General features: G+C 48.9%; 1 protein-coding gene across 1 annotated transcript in view; it reads left to right on the top strand.

Annotated features, from left to right (window-relative positions):
* MTMR4 (myotubularin related protein 4) overlaps positions 1-21,575 on the top strand; it is a gene marked incomplete at its 5' end in the record, with an annotated part of 24,554 nt that overhangs the window by 277 nt on the left and 2,702 nt on the right. The window contains 13 exons of the mRNA XM_009877068.1: positions 2,791-2,907; positions 3,793-3,875; positions 4,088-4,254; positions 5,663-5,759; positions 11,728-11,841; positions 17,238-17,434; positions 17,688-17,816; positions 18,118-18,229; positions 18,658-18,853; positions 19,324-19,509; positions 20,278-20,448; positions 20,572-20,726; positions 21,095-21,575. The exon at positions 21,095-21,575 is cut by the window's right edge and continues 804 nt beyond it. Coding sequence (XP_009875370.1) covers positions 2,791-2,907; positions 3,793-3,875; positions 4,088-4,254; positions 5,663-5,759; positions 11,728-11,841; positions 17,238-17,434; positions 17,688-17,816; positions 18,118-18,229; positions 18,658-18,853; positions 19,324-19,509; positions 20,278-20,448; positions 20,572-20,726; positions 21,095-21,575 — 2,205 coding nt within the window. The remainder of the gene's footprint in view (positions 1-2,790; positions 2,908-3,792; positions 3,876-4,087; positions 4,255-5,662; positions 5,760-11,727; positions 11,842-17,237; positions 17,435-17,687; positions 17,817-18,117; positions 18,230-18,657; positions 18,854-19,323; positions 19,510-20,277; positions 20,449-20,571; positions 20,727-21,094) is intronic.

The following is a 21,575-nucleotide window of genomic DNA, read 5'->3' as shown; positions in this document are numbered from 1 at the left end:
CCACCCAGCCCTGCCGAGACACTGCGATCTGTGCAGCGTCGCATCTGCCGCTCGGAAATACGACTGGAGCGTGATGCAACACGGAGCCATCCTGGGTATTCCCTGTCCCCTGCCTGTGCTGACAGCGAGAATTCGTGACGCTGCCTGCGTAGCTCTCTGCAGCAGGTAAACACGCTCGGGGACAGGTGGAATATCGGGGCTGAGCTCTGTGTAGCTGTGACGTGCAATTGGTCTGGCCCTAATGCACGTTGCTCCTGGCACTGTCCTGCTGCAGAGCTGTTGGGAAGAGAAACCTCCCTGTGGTGCCAGCCTGCTGCTGCGAAAGGCCCTTGAAAGAGCCCCTGGTGCTGTTGCTGCTGTGCAGCAGGGACTAGTCCCAGCAGTGGGAGCCAAAGCTTCCTGGTGTGTTTGTTGCTGCCTTTAGCCCAGTCCGCTGCCACCTTGTCCCAGCACTCGCCATCCTCCTGTGGCTGGAGCCAGGCTCACGTACGTTCTCCCTGCTGCTGCAGCATTTGAGTTCGCTCTGTGATTGGAGTCATCTTGGCGGTGCTGGTAAAAGCAAGGACTGAAATGTGGCAACGAGGGGATTGACTTGAAGGAGCAAACGTGGGCTGAGGAGTTGCGAGGGGTCAAGGCTGCGGGGCTGCAGCCCAGCAGAGGGTGAAGCTGTTGAGGCAGGTGAGCTGAGACTGCCGGGAGAAGAGCGGAATCTGCTTTAGGCTTCTGCAGGGAGGCCCGTGAAGTTCCCCCCTCCCAAAGGGTAATTTGTATTCAGCGAGTTGTTATTCTCTTGATATAAAGCAAAGACTGAAAGGATGCCATCAGCTTGATAACAAACTGTATTAAGGCACCTGTCAGTTTATTCCAGGATTTCCCTCTGTCAGTTCTTGCAGTTTTACCATCCCGTTTCTAATCTCTCTCCCTTCTGTTGCTGTGTGAAAGAGCCACGTAAGCAGAAGAAACACATGCCAGCTAAAAACAGCTCTGGCAAGCGTGCATAAATAAACTGCAGGAATAAGGAGAGTGTATTGTCTTCATGTCAAGTAATTAACGTATTTTAACAGTGTTCATGCAGATGCCAGTCTAAGGTTGTTATTTTTGTACAAGTAACTTAAGAAGGGAGAGGTTGTTAATATGATTGACACTTGTGCATGAAGTCTGAAATATGGGAAACTCAATTTTTGGGCAGCATATATATCCAAGCCGTTGAAATAGCTTAAAAATAAAGATGAGGTGGTCTGACTTGTGCTAATTACAGTGTAATGAATTGTTTCGTCAGATGCCGTGTCTGGCAAGTCAAGGGCTCTGCCTGAGATGATAAATCATCGTGACATTTTTTGTATAATTGGTTACCAACATCACCTGGTGTAGGTGGCATTTGGGGAACAGTGCTGAATCTACTTAGCTAAGGGAAGAGGTGCCTGGTGAATTTTAGGCTGCTCTGCCTTCCCCCCCCTCCCCTTTCTTTATATTAAAGCAAAAATCAAACATGGCCATCTGCCAGGATCTCCTGTTTTAAAAATAGCTACAGCGTGTCTGGGCTGATGGGGAAAAACAGAGAGATACTTCATTATCTGGATTTTTTTTTCCCTCTCAATTCTAATACAGGTAGCTATAGAATCATGGAATGATTTGGGTTGGAAGGGACTGTAAAGAACATCTCGTTCCAACCCCCCTGGCATGGGCAGGGACACCTTCCACCAGCCCGGATTGCTCAAAGCCCCGTCCGACCTGGCCTTGGGCACTTCCAGGGCTGGAGCTGCCACAACTTCTTTGGGCACCCTGTGCCTGTGTCTCACCGCCCTCACAGTGAAGAGCTTCTTCCCTACATCTAATCTAAATCTCCCCTCCTCAGTTTAAAGCCGTTCCACCTTGTTCTGTTGCTACATGCCCTTATAAAAAGTTCCTCCCTATCTTTCCTGTAGCCCCTCCAGACACTGGAGGCTGCTCTAAGTTCTCCCTGGAGCCTTCTCTTCTCCAGCCCCAACTCTCAGCCTGTGCTCTGTGCTCCAGCCCTCTGACATCTTTGCGGCCTCCTCTGGCTCCTCTCCCACAGGTCTATGTCCTTCTTACACTGGGGACCCCAGAGCTGAGCCCAGCAGGGGGAGTCTCACCAGAGCAGAGCAGAGGGGAACGATCACCTCAGCTTGCCCCAACTCCCGTGCAGGACCTTGCACTTGGCCTTGTTCAGCGTGAATTGTTTCCTCAGTCATACAAAGAGCTATAAATAGAGATTCCCTCAAAGCCTTGCTACCAAATGTTGGGTAAAGCTTTGATTCATCTTGCTTAGCCAGGTGGGTTCCAGTGCTGCTAAGAGCCTCTTTCATTGAAATGACGCAGCAGGATCCCGCAGGTACGCTCTGCCTTGGGGCAGAGGGCTCCGATCGCGTCGGGCTCTGCCGGGAGCCGTGCAAAGCATTTCCCAACTCCTGTCGGAGCCGTGCCCGAGGTTGTGTCCTTTATCCTGCCACTTGCATCAGGGCTGCGTTTACCTCTGAAAGCAGGGATTGTAAATCCCTCTGCCCCCATGCGACACCCTCGATGCCGGATGCCCACAAGTGGTGTGCGTGGTGTTTGTGGTCAGAGCTTTGCCACAAGTGGTCATCCGTCAGGAGGTGCTCAGTGGCTCCTGAGGCATCCTCGGGAGAAGATCTGTCTCGTGGGGCTGGGCAGCGAGTACCGGTGCTGTTTCGTGCTATTGTCTGCCCGTGCAGAGCGCGTTGTTCTCTTGGCCCTGAGAGTGTCGAAGTCCTCTGCGTGTGTCTTGAGTCAGTGATGTCTCCCTTCCAGGTCCCATTCACTGTGTTGCAGGGCGAGGGAGTGGAGTATCTTGGCCATGCAAACGATGCTGTGATCGCCATCTCCAACTACCGTCTGCATATCAAATTCAAGGATTCTGTGATCAACGTAAGTCTGGATCTGCCTGTTCTGGCCCTGAGAGTGTCGAAGTCCTCTGCGTGTGTCTTGAGTCAGTGATGTCTCCCTTCCAGGTCCCATTCACTGTGTTGCAGGGCGAGGGAGTGGAGTATCTTGGCCATGCAAACGATGCTGTGATCGCCATCTCCAACTACCGTCTGCATATCAAATTCAAGGATTCTGTGATCAACGTAAGTCTGGATCTGCCTGTTCCTGCTGCCTGACCCATAGTCTCTCACAGCATTTTGGGGGGGGTCATAAGCCATTTCTTGTGGTCTGTGGTGAGGGAACTGTGCTGCTTGAAGGCTGCCTAGCCTGATGCCATCTTTAGTTACTGCTGGTCAGGTAGTTGCTGTTTTGCTGCTTCATTTTGGAGTGTGGATGACATTTTCCTTTGGGTAATAATTAGGTCTTTCCTTTGCTGTTCACTTTAAATTTAAGCACTAAACTTGGCAAGTAACACTATTAAAGTCTCTTGCAGGCCAGTTTTAATGAGACTTCTCTTAGCTGGAGACCAGCAGCTGAGCGTCAGACAGTGGGAGCCTGAGGTTTTCTCTCGCCATCTTGATTTGCCATCTTCTGCTGCAGCTTTTATTTGGCTCAGCTACCTGTGCTGGTCTGGGTGTGATTTAGTCAGCAACTGGCTAGGTGGGAGACTACCCAGGGACAGAACAGAAATCAGAAAAGTAATCGTTGAAGGAGGCTCTACGCTGAGTCATGAAGCTTCATAAACCTCAGAGTGGGTCTGTAGTTGGAACTAGAAGCTCACGAATGTTGATGGAACCGTGGCTGCGCGTGCTGAGCCCATGGGCAAGGCTGCTCTGTCTGCCGTGGGGAACGGTACGTCTTGTCACGCCCTACATCTGTCCCTCACAGGTGCCTTTGAGGATGATGGAAAGTGTGGAGTGTCGAGATATGTTCCAGCTTCACATCGTCTGCAAGGACTCCAAAGTGATCAGGTATCCATCTGTTTGGTTGCTGGGGTGTAGGTGCTGCTGCAGCCGGCAGCCGTGAGCAGCTCCGGTGTCTCGCTCCGTGCTGCCGCTGGAATTGAGCTGTTATGTTCGTGGCTGAGGCTACTAAGACTGGGTACTTTGTTCCTTCTCCTGGTTAAGTGCATCTTGGCTGGATGAACGTAACCACTGAGGATGATTTGCATTTGGGTTTGCAGGTGCCATTTTTCCACCTTTAAGCAGTGCCAGGAGTGGCTGAAGAGGCTAAATCGAGCCATTGCCCGCCCTACTAAGCCTGAAGACCTCTTTGCTTTTGCCTACCACGCGTGGTGCTTAGGAGTCTGTGTCGATGAGGAGGATCAACACGCACATCTCTGCCGTCCAGGTAAGCTCCTGGCCTGTCCCTTTCCTGCTCTTCTGTCCAGAAGCACTGCAGTGCAATCTCAACTGTTGCTCATAAACTTAAGCTCTGCTGTAGGCATAGCCCAAGTTTATCCTGCTGAGGGTCATCCTGTACCTGGCCTGGAGATCTAGGTGATGGCCAGATGTGACTGAATAACAAACACAGTAAAAGAAATAATAGTAACAAGCACAACAAGGAGCATTCTGAGCCAGCAACACCTAAGCAGCTTTTCCTCTTCTTGTGAATGAAGAAAACATCCCCTACTTTAGTGCCGTCATCATGATGATAGAGAGCTCAAGCGGTGTTGTCCCTGGATAGTAAACATCATCAGCTTTGAGGCAGCATTGGTACGAGTCCATCTGCATCTCCAACACCTAGAAATGCCGTGACATTTCCCTAATCAGGTCTGTGGAGATGTCTTGCTCATGCTTACACAGGCACAAATAAAATCACTGAATGCATAAAGAGAAAACCAGAGCTGCGATGGTGCCCTCGTGTGGATTGGGAATTTCCCTTCTCTGAGAGGACAAAGTTCGCTTGCAGTTGCTTTGTCTTTAAACAGCTTCATCGTAATCAAAGTGCATTGAAATGAGTGACAAACCAGGCTTTAGACTAAAAAGCGTGCTGATATACTAGAGGAAAGAGGCAGTAGCATGAATGAAATGTCCAAACACAGGTTGGGGTGGAGGGATGAGATTGAACAGTGTAGCTGAAAGAGATATTAAAAAGAAGCTGACAGAGAAAAGGTAAACTACATGTTCTTATCATGTCCCAGACACGAGCAACCGGAAGATGTTGCTGTCTTTCCTTTAGAGGAAGTGTTATTCTTTAGTGTAAATAGACTTACTGTGGAAATTGTTGCTGCAGGATATGAATGAGGTGAAGAGCTTTGCAGTATTTATTTATTAACAAGATTTGACACTTGAGGAACAAAGGCATCCAGGATTTGTGAGGCGAGGCTAAAACATGAGAGCAAACCCTGAGTCAGCCTCTGAGAGCACAGTCTGGAAGAAGGAACTGCCTGGGGTGGGTGCTCAGTACTCCTCTGCCGTGGGGTTTCTGACATCCACTTTGGAAGCCATCTCTGTCAGGAGCGCAGAGGTGGATTAAATTACCGTGCCACGCTCCCACACTGCTGTGAGAAGGCTGTTTCCTAGTTGCTCTGTGCCCTGAGACCGACAGGTGATCTGACCTGACAAAATATGCAGAGGAACGTCCCCACGCCGTGAGAGACGAGCCTTTTTGGCTTCTGAAGCAAGATCCCTGCCATCCAGCTGTCTTGTAGAATCTCTCCAGCCTGTGACAGCTGCTGCTGAGCTGCCACTAACATGTTTGGATTTGATCAGTTCTGCTTCGTTGTCAGTGAAATCCCGGTGTTCTGCTCTTCCAGGAGACCATGTGAGATACCGGTTTGAGATGGAGCTGGCGAGGATGGGCTTTGACTTAAAGAACGTCTGGCGCGTCTCTGACATCAACAACAATTACAAGTGAGTGTTTCACCACCAGGCGCTCCCCACTCTCCTCTTCTCTTACCTTCTCCCCTTTGCAGTCCCCATCAGAGCAGTGGGAGAGTCTGACTCCAGCTAATCCTCCTTCCTTGATAACCCTCAGACAGATCATCATATGAGCCAGATCCCCTTTCCTTCCGCCTTTCACATAATGGAATTGAAGAAGTAACACAGCCCAAACATCAGAGCTAGCAGCAGCTGTAAAGGCTGACTCCGGTAGCTTATAATGTGAGAGCCATAATTCACCCTTGAAGACATTCGGGAGTCCTGGACGAACTGTCCATGGTCGGATTGTCTTTCTGGTCAGTTTGTGCACTACTTGAAATGAAAACTACAAAGTTTTCATAAGGTCACACAAGCTATTGAGCTCTGAGAAACCAGGGACAGGCCAGGGAAGGGCTGTTAAGATGCTTAAAAGTCTGGGGATTGAGCAAGGCTTGTTCAGTCTGGTGCAGGTGATCTGCTTGCTGCCTACAGCTGCTGGAAGGGTGTTTACAAAGGTGATAGAGTGAAACTTCTGACAGTGGCAGTTGAACGAGAGGCAATGGCCACAAGGTGCAGCTTGGGAGGTTCAGCCTGGAAATGAGAGGGGATAAAAAAAATCATTCCCCAGGTGTGCGGTGCTGCACTGAGGCAGATGCCTGGATATGGGAGTTCTCCCTAATTACAGCGTTTCAAGTGTTGGAGGTGGTCCCCTGAGAGCAAGAGGTTGGAGTGGAGATCTCTAGAAGGTCTTTTCCACCAGCACGTCAGTGATTCCAGCCTCTCTTCTACTCCTGGAGAAGAGCGCAGGAGCTCTTGGAGACGTGCTGCTGCGTGTGTTGCAGCGTATGGCGTTAAGCCAACAGGATTTTCAGCTTTGACAGACGTATTCACTTCTGCATTCCCTATAATCCTTTTCTTTAAACAACTGCTATCCCTCCGTCTTTACGTCTCAGCCTGTAGAGACATCCCCACCACCCATGTACCAGACAGTTCCAGGTCACCCTGGCAGAGTCTCTGCATGTCTTTGAGAGCCGTCACACTTTCTCCACTGCCAGATTTTGGGATTTCCCTCTGACTGTTTCAGAAAGTTCAACTTAGATTGACCATCTGTGGTCCGCTTCCTGGCCAGTAATAAGCAGCAATTAGCCAAATTCTCTAAAGATGGATGTTTTATTTCCAACCAAACCGGGGAGGCAAGCTGGATGCAGGCCTGGTTTTGCTTTCCTCCATCTGCCGAGTTCCTGCCTGGGGATCCTGGCAGGTCAGAGCTTCCTGCAGACACCTGAGATCTCCAGGGTGGTGTGATTTGGTTGTGCAACTTAGAAACCAGTTCTCTCTTGCTGCTTCGGGGAATGTGTCTTTAAATCCTGCCTTGGCTTTTGATCTTACCACCTGCCTCTATTCACAGGAATCGGGTTACTTTTTAACTGTTTATAGTCCTTTTATCTTTTATTTCCCAGCATTGGCAAAACAGGGTTCTTAGAGACAGGATATTCCAAGGTAATGGCTTTGTTCATTGTCTTTCAAGTCTGTTCTGAGATGCCCTTATCTGGAAACTATTATCTTCTTCCTGGCGACAGCCGTCGTAAAATTAGAGCAATACAAGCATATAATAACCACTCCTTCGATCTTGATAAAAGTATACTATTCCAGCGTACAATAATAATAAAATATTACATGATCTCTGCATGACTCTCACATCTTCAGTGATCTGTACACCCAGAGAAGCGGGCGCATCCCAGCTTTCCCCACCTGCTGCACCCATGCTGGCTGAGGTAGCAGTTGTTTCATATCGGCCTTAAAGCATTAAGGTGGGTTTGGTGCACGTGTAGTTCCTTTAAAAAGGGAAGAAAAAAACATTCACTTTTCCTTCAGTGTTGAGGCTTGTTTTCAACCTGGATCTTTTTACAATTCTGGCTTTATTTATTTTTGACTTTATGAGGTAAAAGCTGTCTGGAGTTCGGTGTTACTGATTTAGATGGCTGTTGCTTCCTACTCGCTTCTGTGAGTGCTCTTCGTTCATATTTTATCTTATTTTGCTACAGTTCTTTACAGATTTTAATACTATCCTTCGCTTTTATTGGAAAAGTGATAATTAGTGTTCTTGCTCCTGTTTGCCATACGAATACGTAGACAATAATTCTGCAAAGACTAGCGATAAAACCTCCCGAGAGAGGATCTCTCTCACTGGCTGTTCTCTTTGTGCCTCCCCAGTCCTCGTCCGTAGGTGCAGCTTGTGCCCATTTATGTGTTTCTGTTGTTACAGTCACCTCTTTCTGGGATCAAACCTCACAGCTGAAAAAACATCTCATCCTGTGTTCCGTGTCAGTGTGGTCCCGAGTGTGTTTCAGGCCACCGCTCCGCGACCCACATTGCTTGGCTGTTCATCTCTCTTCCACGTGACCCCGTGAGCATATTGCACCAAGCAGGGACAGACGTGGTTCCTCTTAGGACTCCCTTTGTTGTGAAAAATGACCAGTGAAGTTCTGTGTGATCTTTTAGCTTTTTAAGAATTCAAATCTTTGATGAACCACTTGTTAAAAAAAAAACACCAGCAACACAAAAGGATTCAAAAAAACCTTTCTGAAAAGGCATGTCCGGGCAGCCACATGATCTGTATGTGCCCACTGAGTGATGTTTCCACCTTCTACAGAGATGATGCACAACCTCCCTCCACAAAAGCCCCGTTGACCCTTCCCAAGTGCCCTGTGTTTACCCTTGCCCTGTGACAGCCAGTTGCTTTGCCCAGGAGTCAGACTCCAGTGGTTTCCCACATTCGCCCTGGAGACCTTTTTGCAGAACCGATCCCGTGTTTGCCACCTTTCATTCCGCTGGCACCCAAGCCAAGGCAAGCAATAGCTTACACATCGCGGTTAATCATTCACCACGTGCACATCTGGGTTGCTGTGGAAGTGTGGAGCATTATCTAGTCCTGGGGATCAGCTACTCCTCGTTCCTGGCAGGTTGTTCTAAAAGTTTTCGCATTAATCTCTTCTTGGGCCCTCTCTGTCATAAACCAGGCTGAAGTCTGGCTACTTCTTTGCAGGATCTTCTGCCGAACACCAGCGCAAAGAGTTCTGAATTTTGTGCTTGGATCTTGCGTTCGATTTTGGTAGCAGGCTGATACCTCCAAGATACCTGAAAAAGGTCTTCAGAGCTTTAATCTTTTAAGAGGTCATTTCTCAAAAACTGCAAAATGTATCTTATTTTTACTGTTTTTTTCTAATTCAGGTGTATATTTGGCTTCTCTCATGCCCTTTGGAAACATTTCTCCTCTTTGAAGGATGTCCTTCTGTTTCTAAAATCCCTCTTTTGTGCACCATTTAACTCTGACACCTCTTTCTGATGCACTTTATATTACCATTGAATAGCATATTTAAATAACCATCATATCCTCCATAAGCTTGCTTGCTTGTTTGTTTTTTGTCTTTTCCTCCCATTTTCTGAACCTCATTTTTGTTGTCGTGGGAGACTTATCCTTTCTAAAAATACTGTTGAGTTCTACTGTCTGATGACTCCGGTTATAAAGTGATTTTTCAGTTACTCTCGTTTGGAGCAGCTTCGGACCGAAGGAAGAGCTGTGTGCTTTGGTATGATTTGGCTAGAAGCACCAAGAAGCAGCCGATCCCATCTTAAAATTCCTTGTCTTGTGCCTTACCATGATGCTGATGTGTTTTATGTAGCAGCAATACAAGTCTCCCGTGACGGTTTCTGCCCTCGCAGCCTTTCTGCATCTCTCCCAGCCCCTCGTGGGTATCGTTACTGTCGCTCCGGCGGTTGGCAGCGGAGCCTCTGTGCTGCCCTGGTTAGGTTTGGGGTTTGAATCCCTGCACACTGGGCATTGCTTGTGGGTGCTGGTGACTCTTAGCCTCACACTTACTTTTACCTTCATATTTTCCTGGAACGTACCACGCTTTGTTCACTAGCTCCACCTATTTTGACCTTCCTACAAAGCTTGTACTCTAAAATTTAGGGTGGCACGTGTAATCTTCCTTATATCAAGAATATAAGAAGCTGTTTAGCCTTCGTACTTTTTTATCATGGCTTTTCAGTTCCTCTGCTTTATTTTTTGGATTTCTAGCCTAGAAGCACAGCTCTGTTTGTCTCGACCTCATTGTGTGTTTTTGTGCACCCTGCTTAAATTTGGCATAAATTCTTCAGGCTGTCCTCTTTCATACCTGAATTTTATTGAGTTCTGTCTTTCTGGCTTCCTAAAGCTACAGAATTTTAGTGATTCAACTCTTAGAAGATATGCTCCTGAACCTCTCCTGTGCTGACTCTCCCTAATTTTTAGGTTAAGACATCTCTTGCAGTGTTTCATCTGAAGTGGCAGGGAACTGAATCTGTTTTCATTTTGATGAAGCCTGTTCTTGTACAGACTCAGCTATTGCAAAAGTTGCTGCCGATCTTAACAGGTGCTAACCCTCTTCCACACACCTTCATTCTCAGCCACACTTCAATGCTTCTGTAATTTCCTGACCAACTTTACACGTGGAATCTGAAGCATGTCAGAGATGTCCAAGCCCAGGCACACTACCACAGACATTCTGGTCTTCAGCTACTTACCTGACAGCTTTAATTTTGTTCTTGGGTTCCTCTTCCTCACCCTGTTGTTTTTATCCCATAGACCAACCTTGCTTTCTGCCTGGGGCTTTCTGAGAAGCTGTCTAGACACTGTGTGAAGTTCTGTCTTCTAGCGTGACGGGCAGTTCCTTGCTAGCATCACAAAATAAATAGCGCTAAGCACTGTATCGTGCCTGTTGCCGTCAGCTGGGATAGCCCGGACTCGGCAACACCGGGCCACCCTCTGGAGCATACCAGCTTGGTAGTTTCATCCCCCTCAGTTTGCTTCCCATCTGCCCCAAAACATTCCTTTTAAGTGGTGTGGGATATAGCCTAGAGCTAGAGCTGCTCTCTGATGTTCCTGGCCACGGAGGGCTTTGCCTGGGCTGCCTGGCCCAGCACCGCAGTGCTCTGCCTTGGACAGCAGCTGCTGGAACCACAAAGCCCCTGCGCTCCTGGATTTCCACCTGTGCTTCCTTTTACTCGTATCGCTCTCTCCCCTTCTCCTCCACGTGTTGGTTAACTTTCCCTCTTTTTCCCTTGCCTCCCCACCGCTGCTGATGTACCTGCCATCGGGTTTTTAACATCTTTCTTGGGCCTTAAGCATTTGTGATCTTGTCGCCTCTTCCCACCTCACCCCACTTCCCACCAGCTGCGTTTCCATTTCAGCCCAACGGCTTTACACCTCGGGTTTCATTCAGGTGTGGGTCTCCTTTGGGACTGAGGAGTTGGGTCTCCCCTGCTCTTAGCTGTGCACACGCTGAGTTTCTTCCCTGGGGGACCGGATCGGCAGGGACTTGCCCATCACATTCCTCTCGCTGCTGGCACGTGTTCAGATGCATATTAGGAATCTGATTTCTGGCGCCCCACCAAGCAAGGTATTCTTTAGGTCTCCCTCATGTCATTTTATTACAACCTACACCAAATTGCCAGTGCCATCTTTCTGGGCAGTTTTGTCTTCCTCGCAGAGAAATGGGTAAAGCTTATCACTGGTGACCTGTTTTCTGCGAGGCAGAAAGTGGGAGATCGTCCTTTGCCAGAAACCAAAACCCCCACTAAACTAATGACTGTTGCCCCAAACCCTCATGAATTCTTAAATCCAGAGGATGTTTCACAAAGCGTCCTTGGGAATTACTGGAGTACTTGGTATGGGCCTGGTAGTGAGGCCTGAAGGGAAAGGAGTTTGTCTTCTCTCAGCTTGTTCCTCACAGCATTTCTTGAATCCTTTTTCCCACATTGAGACTGTGCTGAGACCGATACGAAGAGGAAGAGCCACAGTCCTGCATGCTGAGTTTGGGGAAATGAGAGCTGCTCCTCGCCTCTCTCCACACACCTTCTCTGGTGCAGATTTTTGATTGTCGAGTCCTCATCTTGCCTTTGTGCTTTCTTTTTTTTCCAGGCTTTGTTCCAGTTATCCCCAGAAGCTGCTGGTCCCTGTCTGGATCACCGACAAGGAGCTGGAGAACGTGGCTTCGTTTAGGTCGTGGAAAAGGATCCCTGTGGTGGTGTACAGGTAAACCAAGCCAGATACTTCCCCCAAACCCACAACAGCTGCTCTTTTCCTCTTAGTTGTGTGCAGGGCGTTGGGAGGCCGGGTTAGCAGAGCGTGTGTCCCGGGCTCTGGAGCAAGGCGTGACAGCGACCGCTGCGTTCTGAGCCTCATGATGTGTGTTCCTTTTGCCTCTACCTACATCTGAAGATGTGGGTGACTCTTCTATCAGAGATTGAGCAAGAATACTGTATCAAATTCAAATCCTCTTTCTTTGAGTTTCAAAGCTTTTTTTTATTGGTTGGTACCTGCTGAGCTGCTACTTTGAAAAGAAATCTCAGCCAAAGTGAGCCTGCTCTGGGGCCCTGCTCTCAACTAGACGTTCAGGCCTGGACGTACCTTAGTGCGAATCACTTCTGTTTTGACTGAGTTTTGAGAATTTGACAGCATTTAAATAACCCAGTGAAATGTTTGCATGTGGCTGAACTTTGTTGATTCAATAGCTGGTAAATATTCCCTGGTCAACCTTCCAAAAAATAATCTATACAGAGGCTACGCAGCAAATAAAGGGTTGGGTTGGGGGGTGGTTTCTCATTAAACGTGATTCTAGGAGACTGACATGGCTGAAAGAGATGGGAGGCTGATCAAATAGGTGGATCCAGTCAGTGTGCACGTTGTAAAATGTACGTTACGGTTTCTAGCCTTACGTAAAAAGCTTTGAAAATGTCAGAGTGGCGCAACGAAGGACAGCCCTGGGAAGTACAAAAGCCAGGAAACAAACCCGGTGAATTTACACATACCTTAACTCTGCATCTTCATGTTACGTGGTTTGCTGTTAGGTGCTGGCAGAACATAGTGTATTACTTCCAGAAGATCTAAATTGTACAGCAGAGGAGTAATGAGCGCTGCTTATCGTGTGGAGCCTTTCCCTCTTTGCAGCCAAATCAGCTAAGAAGTTAATTGTATTTGTGATTAGTTTTGCTAAAAATGGCCTGGTGCTGGCGACTATCCCAGTGTGCCTCCCCACCCGAGGGCAAAGCTGTGTCTTTTTGCTACTCTAACAATTATTTTGTTCCTTGCTTTTATAATGTCACTGTAATGGTACCCAGTAATTTACCAGCTGAGCCGCAACCCTTTGCAGCCTGGGATCAGATTAGAAGATGCTGACAAGTGATGTTACAAGATGGGGCAAGTGCGTGCCCAGATGTATCCTCATTTTCATGCACTCTTTAGCCTTTGCCCTCAAGACTGAAGTCTTTGGGTTGGCCAGGAGGGTCCGTGAGGGCCATGACTGCCTTGTGCTCTATGGAAGGGGAAGAAATTAAGAGCCTCACAGCTCAGGAGAGAGTGGAGAGGTGCGCTCGGGTCTGTGAATCCCGGGAACTCTGTAACTGCCGGACTGTTTGTTAGATCCCAGAGCTTTTGAAGAACAAGGCTGAATTCACTGGGTCATGGTCAGATCTGTAAAACATGACACCAAAGGTACCACTTTATCAGTTTTCTTTAAAAAGGTGTAATTTAGCTGTTAAGCAAAGCAGATGTTCACGTCTCCATCTTGGAGATGCGCAGGAGAGAGATGCAGGAGCCTTCAGGCACAATTCACTTTTAAAACCAGGCAGAGGATGCAATTAATTATTTAGCTGACTACAGAGGCAGACGGGCACTGCATGCCAGCCGCTCCTCGGCATTACTCTGTCTACACAGCCACCTTCAGAAGACCTTGGGGCCGTGTCAGCAGGAGAGCTCTTTGCAGACTCTCAGCATCCCTTTTGCCCGTGTCCGTACCGCAGTGGCTGTCGGGGAGGCAGCGGGCGAGGACGGGCATTGCTCCAGCCCCCTGGCTGAGCGCTCGGTCTCAAGCTTTCAGCTCGTGCCAGAGTGAGCCAAGAGGTTAACCCCGAGATCTGGGAAAAGCACCTCATTTGGGAGCCTTTAGGCAACAGCTCCGTAAACCCTCTTGCAGCATTTTCTTGTGGTTTAAGCTGAGCTGCTTGACTTTGTGTTTTGGATGAGCAGTCTCATGGCCAGAAAACAACAGAGAGGGGAGAGGTATTAGTCGATGCTTTCTGGATGGTGGTTATGGGCTAAATGGCATGTACTATCAGTGTCAGATGTGCTCTGAATGAATCTGAGGGTAAAAGCTCAAACGATAAGCTACAAAAGACAATCCTCCAGCTTTGGCTTCTGAAAGGGTCTCAAGTCATTAAGACTAAACTGAAACAATTTTGTCGACATAAGTTAAGACACTATGGCACCTTCTGCCATTTCAGTTTCAAGAAAGGAGCATTTTCCTTTGAGGAGAGCTTCCACAAAAATCCCCAGTAAGACTCTTGCTGGGGCGATTTGCAGGACATTACAGGGTCAAACTGTGGCTGCTCCCCTGACCCGGGAAGCTCATTGCGAGCTCAGTTGTGGTATCGGTTCGTCCGCTGGCACCTGCTGTGCTTCTGCTTGCCAATGGCTTCATGCTCACCAATACTGACCATGTTTCCTTGTGTTTGTTGGCACGGTGCTTTGTCTCGAAACTGGCAGCCTCAAAACTGACCCTGCCCGGCGTTTGTTGCAGTGCTGAGAAGTTTGTTCTACCAAGGTTTCCGAATTTCATGTGACTCTTCGGTGACATTTGTTGTATTGCATTAAGCAGCCTACCTCTGGCTTCAAGTGACCTGCACAGCTAAACTCTTCTACCTTCTGCACCCCAAACCAGTGCCACTGTATCCCAGCAGCCTGTCGGAGGGAGCAGCTTCTGGTGCAGGCACCCGCGTTTCCCAAAAACGTGCTGAGGCGCTGTCTGGGAAGGTGCTGGTTGGCACAGGCCAAAAGCTGTGGGTGTGCTAACAAACAAGCTTGGATGATCACAGGCCGGTGCTTAAGTCCCCACCTTGGCTCTGTTTCATTTACTAGTATAAACAAAGCCTCTGCTGCTGTCTCTATTAACCATCCTTGAACGATCCTGACGACAGGAATAGGTCTCCTGGGAGGGACTGCTCTGTAAGTCACCTTGCGAAACAGAACAGCAGCGGAGAGCACTGCAAGCAGGACCCCACAGCATTTTGACTTAGCGAAACATGAATATTATTTCTTTGGAAGTCTTCATCATTGCCATCTATAAGTTGTCATTAACGAATATACATTTTCTGTGTTTGTTGATAAGTTGCCTCAAGAGAATAAGGGCGTCTTGACTGTCGGAGGGAGTTCTAATACTCAGCACATTTTCTTGGTGTGCTGCCTTACAGCAAATCACATGAACGGGTGTCGTCACCCTCTGTGGAACAACAGAGTCCCTTGTGGGGTGGCAGCATGAGAGACTTCAGGAGTGCGTCCAATAGCCCTCGCTGGCAGCTGCACAGCCCTTGAGTAGTGGGTTGAGGCTTGTGCTAATGTGCTATCTTAGGATCTAGAGCATTATGTCCCCTACTTTGTCACCAATGCAAATTTACCAGAGCTGTTGACCTGCAAGTAATTAAAAAGAAACCACAACAAACCCAAAAAACGTGCATGTTGTTTGTCAGGAGCTTTGTCTACAGCTTTGTTCTTACTCCAGGGAGGTGCTGCACGAGGGGTGGTGGGGCCGGGAGGGGCACAAGCTGTTGTGGTGAAGGCTGTCCAGTTTCTTATCCGGTCTCCAAAAAGGGCCGGGCACCAGGAGCAGACCTCAGGGACGTGTAACAAATGGGACAGCTGTGCAGGTGTTCCTTCCTGGTGTCTTGATGAGTCCCTACCACAGATATTCAAGAGAATGTGCGATTGTGTTTCATGGTGACCTACCTTCCAGGACTGTAATGTGTTTCAGAATTGATTTATGCTTTCACATTGCGACCACTGGCTATTTTGTTGTTGCCCAAAAAGCTTCTTGCTTTACTTACACTTAAGGCACAACTATTCTGCTGCTTGTTGTTTCTGACAAGGAAAAATAAGGCTAATCTTCCAAACTTGCTTTTCTAGATTTTTCATCACCTTTCATGCCTCTCATCCACTCTTGTCCTTCTCGCGTGGTGGGGTGTGGTTTGCTATTGAAGTTGTCCCTGTAGTGAAGATCTCCTGTACCTCTGGCAGTCCTTGCCAGCCTTCTCTGGAGGCCCGAGTGCTGCGTTACCCTTTTCGAGATGGGTTAGGGAGGAATCTCTGTCATTTTGAAGATGCGTAAGCTGTGACGCCACAATGTTTTCTGGTTTGTTTTCCAAATAACCGCTAGCCCGTTCTTAACCTTTTTGCTTCTCTTGAGCATTGAGCTGAGGCTTTCTGAGAGCTCCGCAGTGACTTCAGAGTCTTTGAGATTCGTCTGCTGATTTGTACTGCACTGCTCCAAGTCACGGCTGGGGTCATGTTTTGATCATCTGTAAATACTTTTCATTTATTAATACTAAATTTCATACTCTCTTTTTACCGCTCGGTGTCATGAGATCCTTTGCAACCTTTTCCAGGCAGCCGTAGACTCTTCTGGATAATTCTGTATTACAAGGAACTTTGTCACCTCATGGTCCGTTCCCTTTCCAGATCATTTGTGAATGACTTGACTAGTGTGCTCATGTCGAAAATTAACACTTCTTCCCACTTCAGGCTTTGTGCCAGCTGTCAGTAAGCAACAGCCAGGGTAGGGTTCGCATTTTAGGGGTTGTTAATAAACATGAGCTCAGGCCTCTACCCAGAATCTAACCAGTCTAATGCTGAGGGAGCTAATCTTTCTACCTTACTAGCGATAAATGAAATGGTTTAACAAGCAGTATGTACTTTAAGGGAGTAAAAAAAAAAGAAGAATGAAAAAAAATAAAAAGGAAGATAATGGGAGACCAGAACAGCATTAAAATAAATAGTACTTTCCCAAAGTTCAACCATAATTAATTAAAGTTCTCCTCTTGGTTTAATGTGTAAATATTTATCTATCTGTATTTATCTAGATACAGTAATATATATGATACATTTATAGGTAATGATATATATTTATTATGCAAATAAGCACTTAAAATAGAATTGCAGCCTCATGGCTGGAACAACTGGAAGCTTCCCCTTTGCTGCAGAAACTCCCCATCCATTTCAGTAGCGGTTGAGTCGCGGGGCGCAGCTGCTGGCCCTGGAGGTGACGTCCCACAAGCCGCAGCGGCCCCTGGGCTGTGCCCGACAGAGACCCGCTCCTCTGCCATCTCAGGTTGCCAGCCGGTCCCGCTCCCTGCACCCCTGCTACTCCTGGCCACCTTCTCTTCCTCACCGCTGGGGCGCGAGGGACAGCCTCCGTGTCACTGCTTGTGTCATGGATCGTGGTTATTTGAAACGCCCTGCCCTGGTTCCCTGCTCAAATGCAAGAGTAAGCACAGGGGGTAAAGCAGTGAGGAGGGTTGCCCGGGTGCTGCCGTAGGGGAAGTTTGCTGGGGTTGTTCCTCACCTTTCCTGGGGACTTCACAAGGTTTTCGCTTCCTTCGCAGGCACGTGCGCAACGGGGCGGTGATCGCACGCTGCAGCCAGCCTGAAATCAGCTGGTGGGGCTGGCGAAACGCTGACGACGAGTACCTTGTGACATCTATTGCCAAAGCCTGTGCCTTGAACCCTGGCGTGAAGGCGTCTGGCGGTGTGCCGCACACTGCCAGCAGCGACGGCAGCGAGGCCTGCGATGCCGACTTCGGTGAGACAGCTCACTCCCTTCCACCCTCTCCTAGACATGTGAAGCAGTTAGTGCTTCCTGCACCCAAGTGTTGCTGTTAACAGGGCTGTTACAAAGCAAGGTTCCAACTCCATGTCCAGAAGGACAATCCCTGTCACACCCTGAGTGCGGTGACAGGACTCTGCGCTCACCTGTGGCCAGTGTTGGGTGACACTGGAGGACTGTCACAGCAGGGAGGGAGATGCCAGGATCTCAGTCTCTGCTGTCTCTGCAGACTCGTCCCTGACCGCGTGTTCAGGCGTGGAGAACGCAGGAACTCCTCAGAAGCTGCTGATTCTTGATGCCAGGTCCTACACCGCAGCTGTGGCCAACAGAGCGAAGGGAGGCGGCTGCGAATGTGAAGGTACAGGGGGCTGAGCTCATCCCCTTCCCCTTGGACCTGCCTGGTCAAGTGGGTCCTAGAGCACAGTCAGAGGTCGGGTCAGTGTTTTGGTGCTGTGTCTCTGGGAGCACATTCCCCTTCTTGCTCCTCTAGAGTCCGTTATGCCAGATTTATCGCTGCTGGCTCGCAAGGCTTTTGTAGGAAAACCCCTACGTGGTGACCAGAAATGGTGCCGTGAGGGGACGGCTGAACCAGGTCTCTGGAGGCAGTGGCTGAGGTGGCAGCAGCTCTCTCTGAACCTTTCTGTCTCTGCTGTGTTCAGAGTATTACCCGAACTGTGAAGTGGTGTTCATGGGCATGGCCAACATCCACTCCATCCGGAACAGCTTCCAGTACCTGCGGGCTGTCTGCAGTCAGGTGCCAGACCCCAGCAAGTAAGTGGCTGTTTTCTAGCTGAGTTTGACACCAATCCTTGTTACTGTCCTGGGGGGTTTCTCTCCCTTTTCCGTTTCTTCTATCCCAGATTTCTACCCCAAAGATGGAGGGATAGGAAAGTGCTCACAAGAGTGCTTGAATGGTGCTTGTTTTGATCCCTGGTAATCCAGAAGGGTTTGCAGCACTGCACACGCTGCCTGTGTGTGTCCTCGGAGGGTTTCTAAAATGTAGCTGTATTGGGGAAAAACTGAAATTAGGGTTTGGATTCTTTTCACGTATTCCCAGGCTGGCTGGCTCCTCTTGAACATGAAAAGGCTGATTTTCACCGAGGACTCTAAAAAGACTTAGCTTAAAAGATACCTTCTTTTTTTTTTTCTCCCACTGGAGAGCTAAGCAACCATTTTTTTGCTTTTTGCACACCTTCTAGCTGGCTCTCAGCCCTGGAGAGTACCAAGTGGCTGCAGCACCTTTCTGTGATGCTGAAGGCAGCGGTGCTGGTCTCCAGCGCGGTTGACAGAGAAGGGCGCCCGGTGCTGGTTCATTGCTCAGACGGCTGGGACAGGACTCCACAGATTGTAGCGTTGGCAAAGATTCTTCTGGATCCTTACTACAGGACCATGGAGGTATGAGTTGTGCTGTGCTGTGAGTTCGTGTCTGTTAAAAGGCAGCTTTTGTCTCAGAGTCTCTGGAGAAAGGAGCAGGATCGTATTTGGCAGGAAGCTTGGTGGCATTTCAAAGCTACGACTGTGGATGCTGGCTTTTCCCACATTCTCTTCCTGCCTGTCTTTGGTGACCTGTACCTCACTCCAGCTTGGTGGTGAATAACCTCTTGTGTTCAAGATTCAGCTGCTTCCCTACTCTTAATTGTGCATATTCGCCAAGCTGTTTATTTTATAGAAATACCAGCTGTTTATTTGTGTTTGGACATTCAGGTGGCTTTGCTCCCGAACCAGGCACAGCCTCCTTTCCAGCCCTTCAGAAGTCTCAAGTTTGCCTGGCACAGCTGGCAGATGGCACTTGCCTTGTCCTTCTACATGCCTACAGCCAAGTGTCTGCAGTCATCTTTTTTTATTATTATTTCTTTTATTCACAGGGCTTCCAGGTGCTTGTTGAATCAGATTGGCTGGATTTTGGTCACAAGTTTGGTGATCGCTGTGGTCACCAGGAGAAGGTGGAAGATCAGAATGAGCAGTGCCCAGTTTTTCTCCAGTGGCTGGACGCCGTTCATCAGCTTCTGAAGCAGTTTCCTTGCCTCTTTGAATTTAACGAAGCTTTTTTGGTAAGAAACACGCATACAAACATCTCTTTATGCTTTGCCAGGTGTGAGCAGAAGCGCAGAGGGAAGGCAATGATATTTCACAGGATTGTAGTTGAAAGAAAACAAAAAATTGAATTCCTTAAAAACAGGAAAGATTCTGAGTAGTGCTTGGCCTCTCGGCTGTCATTCCTGACATACCTTCGCTGTGTGGGTCCAGCCCTGCCCTTCACCTGTGGTATTTTGACCTGCTTCTGTGTATGTGTGATGCTTTTGCTGGCTTCTGTTAGGTGCCTGCAATTTCCTTCTCCTCCCTGGGGTTAATGTGGGCTCAGAGTACCTGGCAGATTGCACAGTGATGAAGGGTTTATATTCTTTGGTTTCTTTGAATCACTTCTCCAGATCCTTTTCTTAGCCCAGTGATGTCAGATACCGTCAGCAGCTGTGTTTTAATTAAAAGCCTGATTTGCATATCAGAGCAATATGAGCCTGAAACATTTTTTTTAAATAAGTTAGGGAAACGATAGCTATTAATCTCTGGTTTATGACATAATACAGGTTATAGAGGGGTGGGTATGGCATCAGTTGACTGTTGCTTTCACTGTAATCTAAGTGATTCCTGTTGCTGTCACCTCTCTGTCCTGCCCTGTGTGACAGCGAGGACAGCAGCACAGTCACCAGCTGGGCAGGAGGTGTGTGAGCCGCCCCAGAGCACGGGAAGATGTTTCTCCTGTAGACAGGAGACACCGTTTCCCAAAACCCTTGACAATTGCTCCCCTTCTGATGCCCCAGGTGAAGCTGGTGCAGCACACATATTCCTGCCTCTACGGGACCTTCCTTGGGAACAGTCCCTGCGAGCGAGAGATGCACAACATCTACAAGCGGACCTGCTCTGTGTGGTCCCTCCTGCGGGCTGGCAATAAGAACTTCCACAACCTTCTCTACATGCCAGGGTCTGAGCAGGTCAGTAGAGCTCCTGGCCCAGCTTTCCAGGCTTTTTGCCTGCCAGGCACCACGGCCTGCGTGAGGAGAGGCTGGAGGGGGTTTCCTGTGGTGTTTGTCTCTGATGGTAAGTGGTTGTTGCAGGTGCTGCATCCTGTGTGCCACGTGCGAGCGCTGCACGTCTGGACTGCCGTGTACCTCCCAGCTTCCTTGCCGCATCCTCTGGGACAGGACGATATGGACATTTACCTGCCCCCCGGATCTCAGAGCCAGGAGTTCAGTGGCAGATGTTTGGACAGGTAAGAGCCTGGAGCTCCAGGCCTAGGTTGCCATCTACCCACCGGCCCTTCTTTCTCTCCTTGCTCATTGTAGTTCCTCTGTTTCACCTGTTGTTCTTATCTTCCCTGTGGAGAGCAACAGCTCTGTTCTCTTTCTGGAGAGGTCTGCTCTCCAGCCGCTTGGCGAAGAACTTGTACAGTTCCCTGCTGCACCTAAAAAGGCAGACTGTGGAGGTCACACCCACAGTGTTGTGCATTTCAGCTCTCCCCTCCCCACCCACCCCATGATCTGGCATTAAGAACATAGCCCTTCCCTCATCTCGGTTTTGACTGAATTGAGGAAAGTTTCAGGAGTTTTGTTTTGAAGTCTGTTTGCTTTTGGATTCTAGATTGCCAAAGACGAGATCAATGGATGACCTGCTCTCAGCCTGCGACTCCAGCAGCCCACTGACCCGCACGTCCAGCGATCCCAACCTGAATAACCACTGTCAGGAGGTCCGGGTGGGCCTGGAAGCCCGGCACGTCACTGCTGAGGGAGCCGAGCTGCACCCGGGTGAAGGCAGCAGTGCGGCGGCTGTGGGAGAGGCACAGCAAGTGCCTGAGCAAGAGGAAAATGCTCCTGTGCAAGCCAACAGCGCTTGTAGCAACCGTGCTGAGCACGAAGGGCATAGCCAGGAACCGAGCAGCCGGGCTTCTGTGCCAGCAAACAGCGTCCCTCTGGAGGCAGAAAAAGGAAACGGAACACACACGGAGGAACTGGATGGCACGTGTCCAGCTCCCAGTCCTTCTGGACAGCAAAATAGTGAGAGAGATTCCACCAGTTCTGGAAAGCAGTTAGAAACCTGTCCTCAGGAACCTTTGAAGGTCACC

The sequence above is a fragment of the Apaloderma vittatum genome, unplaced genomic scaffold (assembly GCF_000703405.1).
Source record: "Apaloderma vittatum isolate BGI_N311 unplaced genomic scaffold, ASM70340v1 scaffold1649, whole genome shotgun sequence".
In the NCBI taxonomy this organism is placed as follows: domain Eukaryota; kingdom Metazoa; phylum Chordata; class Aves; order Trogoniformes; family Trogonidae; genus Apaloderma; species Apaloderma vittatum.
This window is presented reverse-complemented; position numbering and strand designations above follow the sequence as displayed.